The sequence below is a fragment of the Colias eurytheme genome, chromosome 7 (assembly GCF_061535395.1).
Source record: "Colias eurytheme isolate Ceu_HAF_F1 chromosome 7, ilColEury1 Martin Lab GWU primary, whole genome shotgun sequence".
In the NCBI taxonomy this organism is placed as follows: Eukaryota; Metazoa; Arthropoda; class Insecta; order Lepidoptera; family Pieridae; genus Colias; species Colias eurytheme.
This window is the reverse complement of record NC_142986.1, coordinates 8,059,152-8,072,042: the sequence shown is the minus strand read 5'-3', so window position 1 is coordinate 8,072,042 and position 12,891 is coordinate 8,059,152. Positions and strand designations below refer to the sequence as shown.

Here is a 12,891-nt window from a genome sequence, read left to right as displayed (position 1 = left end):
TTAAAACAAGTCTGAATGTCAATTTATATCATTGATATTAATTCGAGTTTTGAATTACCGCTCAGAGCACGAGCTTTTTTCAGAATGGCCGTGTTAGCGCGTTTAATTTAAAGATAAAATTATATTTTAAAAGTAAATCAATTGATGAACTTAATTAATTATTTTAATAATAATCAAATGGATAAAAGTATTAATAATCATTTAATTATCAAATAATAATAATATTACATGTCATATTCAAAATAACGATCAAAACAACACAAATAACATCTGCGCTGACTCACACAGTCACGCCACTCGAATAGTCGTCCTATAAATAACGGTCGTTTGCAGTTGCGAGTCATTCTTGTACCGACTTTGGTCGAGTCAAGATGTCTAAAAAGTATTATATCAGTATTTCATTACGTAATACGACCACGCGTTAACATATATTTAGAAAAAATTAGGTATCTCAACAATTACATAATTCAATCTCGTTAGAAAAATATTCATATAAAAAATATAAATTAATTTGATGACGTCAATTGCTACATTATAAATTAAAAAAGATTATTTGATATACGATTATATTATGTTAAATGCATTCAAATTGTATCTAGTAGGTAATGATCATTAAAAGTATTCTAAAGTATAAATATAACTGTATAATTCGGGCTGGAAAATATACTCAATTAGAATGATGTATGTATTTAATATTTTGGTTTTATCATTTATGGCATTAAAATGCTTTTTAAATACATCAATTATTTCGCCACGCAGACGACGCGGGTTCGAATCCCGCCTCGTGTAGGTATGATATTTGTATTTCAATACAAATATTAGTGGTCTGTCGCAGGAAAATGAGATTTTACGAAACCCTTTTATATATCACGAAATTACGGAATATATCGAATGCTGTTTATTACGTCTTTTAACAAAAAGTAGTGTTACTAAACAAAGTTACAATAATTCTCTCCTCATTTCCCTGCTACATATTGATTGGATAACATTCAAACGGAAATGTGATAAAATTGTCAGCAATTTATTGTATTAGTGTGTGAATTAGGCAATTTGAAGTGATGCCCTTACTCCGCCGCAAGGCTGGCTTTGACGTCAGAGCGAGGACACATCGACTCTGTGTAACATTATTTATGGATGTGGCATTTTACTGTATAGCCTTTTTTCTAACGCTTCATGTGTAATTAATTGGATTTATTTATAGAATTCGGTTTTAAGTTGCATGTGATTAACGCGTTATTTAGTGTAACCAGAAATAGAACTTTAATTGATTTTATAAAAAAAAACTTGATTTTTTCTGACACGGTTATCATTGAATGTGTAAAATAACTAAAAGACAAAAAAAAATTAAGACAACTTTTTATTATATATATATTAAAATTCTATTAATTGAATGCAGTCATAAATCATAATACATATAAGCGCTCATTCAGGCACTTCAATTAGCTAAATTTGAACTTACCTATATTAGGTAAAAATTTACACTGTCTGCCATCTTGAGTATTTAGTTTTCTAACTGTTAACAGTTAACATGTTTTTAGTATATTGATTAAGCTATAAGTCATTAGGGTTGTTACGATTAAGATGCTGTTATAAAGAGTAGAAAATTATTGTATGTATTTTCAATGACATTGAACATCCATCGAAGTGTCATCAAATAAAATCGTCGACCCACCGTCGTCTGCGTCGTCGGTCACTGGTTAGTGCCCATACGTATATGGTAATTCGTATAAATTGTCGCCCTAGTTCGTACTAGGGCGACAATTTTATGTGAGTGACTTAGGTACATACTACATAGAGGCCTTTAGATTCGATTCTGCTGGAAAAAAACATTTATTTTCTCTTCTTTCTTGATACTTACTGGGTTTTCACAATTTATAATAATATTGTGTAATTAAAATATTTATTTGAGTATGTTTATCAGTTGCATATTTACAATATAAGCTTTGTTTAATTTTGAAATAGATAGCGTACCTCTTGTTATTTAAATTCATAGGTAGATAATTATAATCGAGAGATTTAACGTTTGAAAAATTATAAAAAAGAAATGGTTTATAATTTAACATACCTAGTAGGTATTTATAGGTTCTTATAGTATACAATTATAAAATTCATTAGTTCCCGCACCAACCAATGATTATCTTCAAAAAATGTGTAGATGGTGAGGCAGCACAAAACAAACAAAAGAGCCGTTTTTCCATACAAACGTAGTCCCCTGTTTCCTCCCTGGATTGTGCCACTAGAGCAATATATTTTTTACTATCAATCTATGGTAACTTTAGCCATGTTCCTACGTTTTCTTTTTTGGCATATCTTAATTATTAAAAAAGATAAAAATCTTTCAAAACGTAAGAAATAGGACAGATTTTTCGTTATGTCGTGTTCGTCTTACATACAACTAATTTTTGAACATTATAATATAAAAAAAGCAAGACGTAGGAACATAGCCTATACTTTTCTCTACAAAATTATGTTCGTTATACATACTTATGTACTGACTGGAAAATCATATTATGCTCGCAATAACCAGCCTTGGATATTGCAATGCAATAATATGAATTTGCCAGTCAGTTCAATTCACGGCGTAATCTGTCTGGAAATAAGAGGCCATAATACGGCCCCAGCTATAATAAAAAACACGATGCCATAATGTTTTATGTTAGCCATTTATAATATTCATGATAATAATAAAAAATCACTATAATTTACGTCGGCACTTACGTAAATCGTAATTTAGAATGCATAGAATTAAAATAGTTTGAATTATTTATAGAAAATAATTAATTAAACTTAATAAATGAGTCTGATGTCTAATTAAAATAATTTATCTTTGTATGTACATTATACATAGCGAAAAGGTATGTAAGAATAGATGCAAAAAATTAAACATTATTTTCTAATTTTAATAAGTACCTAAGTGTTTATTTATTAGGATTTAAAAAATATAATGTATTTCATACCTTTGCTATGTAACAGGCTTGCACGATTACAACGATCGATCGTAGAAATTAGGCGAAATATATGCTAATTAGTTAATTACTTCAAAAAGCCGGCATTACAATAAAGACGTGAATATGAAACTGTATTAAATCCTGCATCCTGCAAATTAAGGCAAAATAAATAAGTTGAATTCTTGCTGTAAGAACTTTATGTATGATGTTGTTATATGTTTATTCCTAGGTTAAATATAAAAAAGCACCTAAATAGGATAACAAGCGACATATTCTCGTTTCATGTTATCGATAACAGTATCACAGCGCGTGTAGCAAGTGTACACAAAGATGCATTTGCGTCATTCTTATACGCCTCCATTTCATGGTGGCACTCAAATGTGCGGTTTTTCTGTACTATTGAAGGTTATATTCTCTATTTTCCTGTTTGGAAGTAGGAGATTGCTGTTTAATCTATTTTAGATTACTTGAATCATTTTTGTACTGGCCTAAAGTTCACAGAATTCGTAACTTCTTGTCTTTGTCGTTAGTAGAGCCACATAATGTAAATAGTTACGTAGAGTCAATAGTCAAAACAACTACAATTGTTATGTCTGCCCTGTCGAATTATCTTGATGCATCAAATATATATTAAACAAACAATAGTTAAGGCTCAATAATATTATAAACTAGCTTCGCACCTTGGTTCTGCCTGTGGTACACTGTCGAAGATTGGTCGAACCAACTCAGAAACCTTCGTGGGCTCATGCCACACACAACAACACTTTGCCTGATCATCATATGATCAAATGAATAGCTCTATAAAGAACATACAAATAAACATTCATTTTATATGTATAAAATACGTAAAAAATACAAGTTTCAGTCCAGAAAATTCTCATCAATTCATGAATACTAGTTTCTATGCCAAGAACTAATATAATGAAAATACCTAAATGTTAAATTGCGATTATGAGATTTGTGTTGTCAAATATTTAAAACACAATCAGAGCTTATGGTCTCATCTTTATGTAATCTATTATCTAGTATAAATAAATAAATGATAAAGGATATATAAAACTAATGCAAGTAATTAATAAGAAAGTGAATATTAAATTCATTTGTTTATGTTAAAACTTATTTACCTGTTACAAATATTATGTAATAAACGTAATTCACATAATTCATTCAGTAAATTATAAAAACAAACCTCTGAAAACAAGCTTTGTTTTACTTTTTAATTCTTTCAAATTATAAACATTATCAAATTAAAGATCTCTAAAAAGTTTAACATCATTTTTTTATGTAGGTTTTGCGTACATTTAATAAAAAATAATTAAAGCGCACAAATATTAATTAATTTTATATAAATAAACAGCAACACACTTTACTACTTTACCTATAACCGCAACGCAAAAAAAATGCACATTGTGGTAAGAAATTTTGCTTTCCTTGAACTTTTGATGTATTTTTTTTATTTTTAATTAAAGTCTAGTACGCACAGTAAGCATAACAAATTTATTTATTATACGAGTATAAGTCACAATAATCAGGAAAGAACCTCGACTGCAGTCACAAAGATTTACATCAACTGAAACCGATTTTTATGACTATTTTGCATCTTATTTGCAGAAACAATTCATAATGTTGAGGAAGATTATTTTTTCCTTGTTATTTATGTATTTCCTGATAATCTTCAAAATGTATTTTCCTTTCAATTCGATTTTGTGGTAGATTAAGTACTATGTCCTTATATTGATGATTTAGTGGTTAAGTTCTCTATCACATTTAAATAAAAAGTTCGAGACAGAATGAATTTACAAAATTTCAAATTGTAGTTTTTTTATATATTGTTCTTATAACCATTTCTCCAATCAATAAAGGAAAAGCCTAGCTATAAAATTGGCTTATTCAAATAGGTAGTTGTCAGGGTATTGTGTTTTGAAATAACCCGAACTTGACCAGCATGGACCACTATGGCCAATACATTCATAAGCTTTTTAATATAACTTTCAACAATAATTGCTATCAATAGCGTCAATAATTGCCTACATAAGAACCCTTATAACATTACTCCTCTATTTAGACAGTCGGGTAAATTATATCAGCAAGTTATTTAAGTCGTGACATGAGATGATTACAGCTATTGTTCTCATCATTGTTGAAAGGTTTTACGTTTAAACTGTATCATAGTTGTGCAATTATATTATATCATTGTATTAAGATCTAGAAAGAGACTAGTTAGGTATCAAATAATTACTGCGATTAGAAAATAATATCACAATTATGTATGGATTGTTTTGGGGCATTATATTTACTCCTATGGTGCTGAAACTACTGGCCTCTGAGACGAGAACTCACCATCTTCCCCGGTCCTGAGCGGTCTCTTGCCAATTTTATTATTGGCTCGTAGCACGCGCAGGTCCATCTCTACTCGATCGCGCCGCGATACTTAGGTCGTCCAACCGGCCGTGGCCCAGGGGCACTATCGTATTATTCATTTTGAAAATAGTTAATCCATTTCTGTTTTATTGTCGGTAATAGTTAAAAAGGTAGGTATATAGGCAATGATTTGGGAGAAATCAAATAAATTCTTTAAAAATATAAAGGGTCGTTCCAAATTACCACTCATAGAGTTCCTGTGATCTGTGTTAATACCACTATTTTCTATCAATACTAGCGGCCCGCCCCGGCTTCGCCCGTGGTACATATGAAAAATAGATGTTGGCCGATTCTCAGACTTACCCGATATGCACAGAAAATTTCATGAGAATCGGTCCACCCGTTTCGGAGGAGTATGCAGACTAACATTGTGACACGAGAATTTTATATATAAGATGTACTCGTATGTGTGAAGACTGAAATGTCTGTCTGCTTGCATTGTAGTTGCCTTTCGATCTTCTATGCGATCTATTTAATTAGTTAGTTTCTTAAAATAGATAATTAAAGATTTTCTGTTATTCACATTGACACTTCCCACTTTCCACAGCTTCAGTAATGTAGTGTTGGTTTATAATGTAGAGTATGTCTATAAAGCGTTCTTTCATAAGGAATTTTCCTAACGATTTAGGAATCGTCCCAGCTGTAATGTTAATGAATGAATAAATAGTAAATAATTAACATGAATAGATACTATATTTTTTTACGATTATTATAATAAAAGAACTTAGGTTTTTATGGTCAATAGACATTATCTATCTATCTACGCACTTTAATAATTTATTTAAAAATATTCCTACTTATTATATCTAGAGCTTAGATAAAAAATGATTCTTTTATTTTTTCTGAGTGATTAAAGTTGTTCGTTTTTATTCTAGGTTGCATGGCTATTACTTCGTGGAGGCAAAAAGGAGTAAAATAAATAAGGTAAAACCATTGAACATTTTATTTCGTTTCTAAGTACTTACACGTGAATAATATTTGCGTCATTGGGAGCAAATGTAAAATAGTGTTACGGATTACGAAGTACTGTATGCATAATGTAAGGCCTGAGTAAACATTCCTTCAAGGTTCGAAGGAATTTTTGAGTCGTAATCGTTTTTCCTTACATTTGACTCGCTTACTTCAATGAGTTATTCACGTCGAAAATTTTGACTACCAGATAAACATATTGTATGTAGAATGTTTTTTTTTTGCAATTACTTACGTTAATGTAAAGGTTTTTCGTGCACCCTTGATCAAACTTTGTATATTGAAGTTTTACTTATACTATTTCTGCTATAGAATAATTGTTAAGCTATAATTGCTGCTGCTTAATTAATTGTCTCAATGTAGTAATTAGTGTTTACGCAAAATTATTTAAATGAATGATTGTTCATCCGTGAAATCAGTACGCAAATGTCGCGCACAAAAAGTAGACTTCTGGAAAGAAATATCCTAATTTACATTGAATAACAAATTTTTTCCAGGATGCCGCGCCTAGAGCAGCCGCCGGAAGACTTCCGCCGCATTCTGCGCGAGAAAGCACTGAACCACAGTTTGTTTTACTTGAAGCTCGGCGCGGGAGTGACGCCCGAGCTGCCCAAGCACGCGCACGGGCAGACGGCGCCCGTCCGCCGGCAGAGCGACACTGCGGCCGCGCGCTCCCCCCGCCACACGCAGCCGCGCGTCTCCGAGCTGCTCAAGCGCTTCGAGCCGGGGCCCATGCAGTACCTGCGCCTGCCGCGAGCGGTCACGCCCACGGAGGACATCAGCTCGTCGGACGATGACGACCGCGCCGCCGTCAGGCGCAGAAGCCGTGACTTGAGCGACGATTCCGCGGTCGAGCTGGAGCCCCGGAGGCGGCACTCGCACCCCCGCGACGTCACCCCGCCGCCGGACGCGATGTCACCCCGTCGGGAGAGGACCCTCATTGAGGCGAACGTGGTGGAGATCGGACGGCGGGGCAGTGAGGGGTGTGAGACGCGAGGGCGCTGTGTGAGGACCCCGAGCGTGGTGGTCAGTGACTATTCGGACGGGATCGCGGTGGGAGCCACGGAGGAGGAGGTGGACTGGCTCAGGTCGAGGTCGCTGTCGGCGGACTCCGCCTGCTCTTCCTGTTCCACTCTGTCCAGCCGCGATGATGAGGAATTCGAATCTCCCCCGCTGCAAAAGAAGGTAAGATTTGCTGATTTTATTTTAATAAAATAAGGTTTAATTTAAAAGGTAGTAGTATGAAATAATATATCTACTTGGTATTAAGTAAGGCAAAAATCATTGAAACTGCCAATATACAGTATTTATACTTAATAAAATATTAAATTAAGGATTTAAAAAAAAACTAAAATTATTTTTACGCCAGATCGACATTTTTATCGAAATACACGAATACACGAAGAATAATAATTATTATGTGGATAAGAAAATCTCTTACTGACATAAAATATAGTGCAAAATCATCTCAACTAAATACGTAAACAATGTCTCATGGAGTCCCGTTACGCAACGTGCGAACGGACAAACAAACAAATAAATGAGCGAAATATTATTTAATCATTACAATCACTATTCGATCAATCACCTCCTAATGACGTCAATAGATTGTTTAAATTTTAGTTAAACCGGCTTCAATGATATATCACGGTCCATTTAAGTAATTGTTTATTTTTTGTCATTAAATTTGAATGCTGAATATTTAAGATAAAGATTACGATTCAATGTTGAATTATGGAAAATATTGTGTAATTATGCAGATTACCATTTTTATTTTAACTCGATAGGTATGCCTTTTGAATTACAATTAGGATACAATGTTTTTAACAGTTGATAAAGTACTTAAATATTACCTACCTTATGCTTTTAGAATCTATGTCATATTGTAATACTGTGGTCGTAAGTATGAAAAATAAATACTAATAGTAATAAATAGGATGAAAGAAAAAAAGTAACCCAAATTAATTCAACATAAGCTTTCCTCTTCGTTCAAAAAAGCTCTACCATATAATGGAACGTTCCGCGATATTTTTGACTAGAAAGAGCGGCCTAATTTTGGAAGAAGGTTACCCCTAAATAAGGAATGATTAAAATATACCTATTGTAAAATCTTTTTACTATTAATATACGTATGTTTTTATGGAAATAGTTAACAGATTCTTATTATATATAAGTAATGAGAGAGATAAAGGTCTAGTGGATCTATCAACAGAATCAACACAATATTTTAGAGTCATATACTTATAAAAATAAAATTACATTTCTTAGAAGCTCTACTATATTTTCAAAATCAAAACCCTGCCTTGTTAAATTAAATTGTAATATTGACATGATTTATAAAAGAGCAACTATGGAGTTTCTTGCCGATTCTTCTCCATAGATATTAGATACTGCTTTCCGAATCGGTGGTACCTAAATGTTAAAAATATGTTAATAAATGACGATTCAAAAGTGCTCCTAGAAGAAGTAAATAGATAAATGTTTGAGTTTTTTGAGTCTTATCCCATAACCTAAATAATAAATACCTACCTATATTTGTAATTTAACAGATACGTTCCTCATAGTGCAGTAACGAGTAACGACCGTTCATTGTCCTACAACAAAGTGACCTTAGCTATTGAACTGTAACCCAATCCGCGGGATTTTAGCTAACTGTATGTCACATAGCGGATGCCCACTTCCGTTATTTAGTTGTAAACAATTGGTTCGTATTAATTCAGTACTCTATACAATATTATCTTGTTTATTTTGTTTTACAGTTATGAAATACAATTAGTTTTTTTTCGAATCCCGCCTCGTGATCGAATTTTTTCTATTCTTAAAACATTTCTACATAATTTTTTTATATTTTACAATTCAATTACGTATTTAATCGTATTACATCATGAATTACAAAAATTTAAACATAATTTAAACTAATATATTTATAGCTTGATGTTTTCGTTAAAAAGCTTATATAAAAATCACTTACGGAGATACGTATACAGTCTACGATGAATTTCCATGTGATAGAGAATTAAAGAGAGATCCATTTTTTGTTTCAGGTTATATGGCTTTTTAATTATATTATAAAGGATTAAAATTATTATTGACAAGACCGCTTTTAATATAGTTTTTATCGAATTACCCCACTAAAGATCCCCTTAATGATTGGATATGATTAAGATTATCAAAAGACGTCATTTCATTTCTAATAATAGCCACAAAGCTTAATATAGCCTCACTATTGGTACTATAAAACAATTACTGAAAGAACTCAAAAAGTCACATGAATATCCTTTAATATCGGCTATTACACCCATATAAAAAGCATAAACAAAGGCAATCCGTTACATAATGCTATCTGATATTATTACACATGGATTTTTCACGATTGTTAAAACCAGTTTTTATTTCTATCCAATTTTCTTTCTCCGCAGCAATGGAGTTACGTAATAAATAACTAAATAACACATAATGACATAATTGTTCGCTTTTGTACTGAAATGTTATGACTAAATTTATACTATAATATTATAAAACTGAAAAGTTTTTTTTTTGCGCTAATCTTATGAACTACTCGACCGATTTGAACAATTCTTTCCGTGTTATAGTGTTATAGCCCATTTATCGCGGAAGGCTAGCCTATAGGCTATATGTATATATACGCTAAGACCAACAGGAGCTACACATAAATATACATATACATATAATACAGAAAACTGCATGTGATTACTGATTAATATACTTTTAAAATAATAATTATTAAGAACCTTGACTTTGCAGAAGTTTAGTCCCCAATATATTATTTCTTTTAAATCTCTAGTAAGTTAAATAATTCAGAAAATTTTAGCAGCCTTTCGGGACACCTAGTAAAAATATCTACAAATATGAAATAACTTTCATTTAATTTAAATTTACTTTATGTACTTCATCACTACATAGTATAAAACAAAGTCGCTTTCTCTGTCCCTATGTCCCTATGTAGGTATGCTTAAATCTTTAAAACTACGCAACGGATTTTGATGCGGTTTTTTTAATAGATAGAGTGATTCAAGAGGAAGGTTTTAGTATATAATTTATTATGTTTTAGACAAAGCGGGCGAAGCCGCGAGCGGAAAGCTAGTAAATTATAAGAAAAATATTAGCATAAATAATGCAATCCTAAATGTTTCTTAATGTTCTTACGGTTTATTACATTTTTAAAACTACCTACTAGCTTATGAAAATAAAGATTTTTATTACGTTGCTCCATTAGTAGACCGTGGTTAAAAAATGTAATAAATAAAGTACCTAGTTACTTGTACTTATTTTTCTTGAGCTTTTAACGAAGAGCATAATATTTTATGTGTATTTTTTTCAATGCTGCTTTAGAAAGGTCACATAAAATGGAATGATATATTTTCAACACAATCAACTCTCGACAGCAAAAAATCGAAAATATTATTAATAATTATTCGATAAGTTATAAAAAAAGTTTTTTCGTCAGAGCGAAGTCACAAGATGAGAGCTTAATAGCTTTCATCTTGTGACAATCAAGCTGATTAAGTAATATTACGAAATAACATTTTTACTGCTATTAAGGTAACGGCACCAGTGGTGGACAAGCATCCAGTAATGGACAAAATAAATATTAAATTTAAATATTAAGGCCAAAATTAACGTTATATAATTTGGCAATACTTAAAATAAAAGTTTGGTTCATAAGCTATCAGAATACGACACTTCATCTTATTCGGCCAAAATGTTTGAAGATGGCAGAACGTTATGTTTAGTTGCTGCGACTCGTTTCGAAGAAATCCATTTTTACTAAGGAAATCCTTAAGGAAGTGAGGACACAATTTTAGTTATAAGAATTTTTGTATAAATGTCAGCAAAATTTGATATTACTTTTATTTATAGTAGTTAAGTGTACGAAATATTACACGATTTAGTATCATGTTAAGTTATGTTGTTTAAATAAAATTCTTCAGTGTCCATAACTGGATTTAATTCTATGGATATATCCATTTATGGACATATGTCGAAAATAAACTTTTTTTTAAGTTATTATTTACATGCGCTTCTCTGTATTGTCTTTTCTTTCTGATTAATAATATACCTATCACGACCATTTCAAACAAAGGGTTCCAATATTGTACAACAATTGTCCATGACTGGATTTGCTTTGGTTCCTATAATGGACATTGATATTTTTTGTTAAAATTACACTAATGGGTCCAACAACATAATATCTATCTAAACATGAAGAATATATTTTAGAACAATGGGTCATTATGTGCTGTGCGACTCGTTCTCGGCTTCATTCTCTATCACTGCGTAGAGAAGTCGCATACTTATGCGTATTGTAACGCATCTATCATAGAGAGTTCTCTGATGAACTGTTTGGATCGCTGTCTGCTGCTAAATTCCACCACCATATAGCATACATGCTTAAATTTCATCCACACAATCTTGACAACAGTTTAAAAAAAGCTTTTTGCCTCGTGCTACAATTTGGAATCCATTGTAGCACGAGGGTGCTACAATTTGGAATCCATATCGATGGACCGATCAGATTAAGGCTGCTGGCGGATTCAGATTGGCGATTCACTTCACGAGTGTAGCGGAATGCCAGGAAACAGAGAGATATGGTGGAACATCGTGAAGCGGGTAACATCTACCCCCCCCCAAACCTCATGTTGATCACGTTCGCTCTGACTAGAGTGATATAACGAAGAAGAATAAGTCCCAAAATGGATGGAATGGTAGTACTTTTTTAGTTATATTTTTCATCCCTGACTTATTGAGAAAAAAAAACAATATTGGTGTTTCTTAACGGACATGACTCGTATTTAACGATGCATTTGTCCAATTTTTGCCTAGAAAATGGAAATTAAAACTGTTTTAAATATTATAAGTATGCAAAATAATTATTAAGTACTATTTTTCATAAATGCATCCCCGATTTATTGTATTCCAATCATCATTTTCAAGATTCTATTGCTAACTATAAGTCTTCTCCAAGTGTAAATAACTGGAGAAACAACATTAGGTACAGTCCATAAATGGGTGTTCATAACTGGATGTTGTCCAAAACTGGGTGTCCATCATTAGATTTTTCACTGTCCAACACTGGTGCAAAAAAGTGGTTTTTTAATTTATAAATAACTTCTTTATTTATGCATTGTAATCTTTTTTCTAACATTGGTTACGTTAAACTAACATTGAACTAAAGGTATAACTAAACAATATCCAATAAAGTTAAAAAACCTACGAGAAATTTGCAAAAAACTTCAATTTTTTCCTTAATCTGTACAAGACTGGTGCCGTTACGTTACCTAACACATAACCACAGATAATTTAATTCTATAGACTTTACATTCAGACTTTATAGAGTCATGATGTTGCCAACTCAAATATTATGAATACCGCGATGTAAAGATTTCAATTGTGAACACGTTTTCGCACAGTAATAAACTTAGGGATTTTTATATTGTCATATCTTTATTGTTTTACGCGCATTGCTTTGGCTATTTGCGGTTTTTACGAGAACGTGTTGCGAATATGTTAAAGTGTAGTTTTGGCATTATAT

At 32.1% G+C, this 12,891-nt stretch overlaps 1 protein-coding gene across 2 annotated transcripts in view; it reads left to right on the top strand.

Moving 5' to 3' along the window:
- The window catches only part of IP3K2 (Inositol 1,4,5-triphosphate kinase 2), a 135,265-nt gene that overhangs the window by 21,969 nt on the left and 100,405 nt on the right, over window positions 1-12,891 (top strand). For both annotated transcript variants that reach the window (XM_090103558.1, XM_090103556.1), the window contains exons 2-3: window positions 6,245-6,293; window positions 6,836-7,523. In XM_090103558.1, the coding sequence (XP_089959684.1) occupies window positions 6,837-7,523 (687 nt within the window). In that variant the 5' untranslated portion in view covers window positions 6,245-6,293; window position 6,836. The remainder of the gene's footprint in view (window positions 1-6,244; window positions 6,294-6,835; window positions 7,524-12,891) is intronic.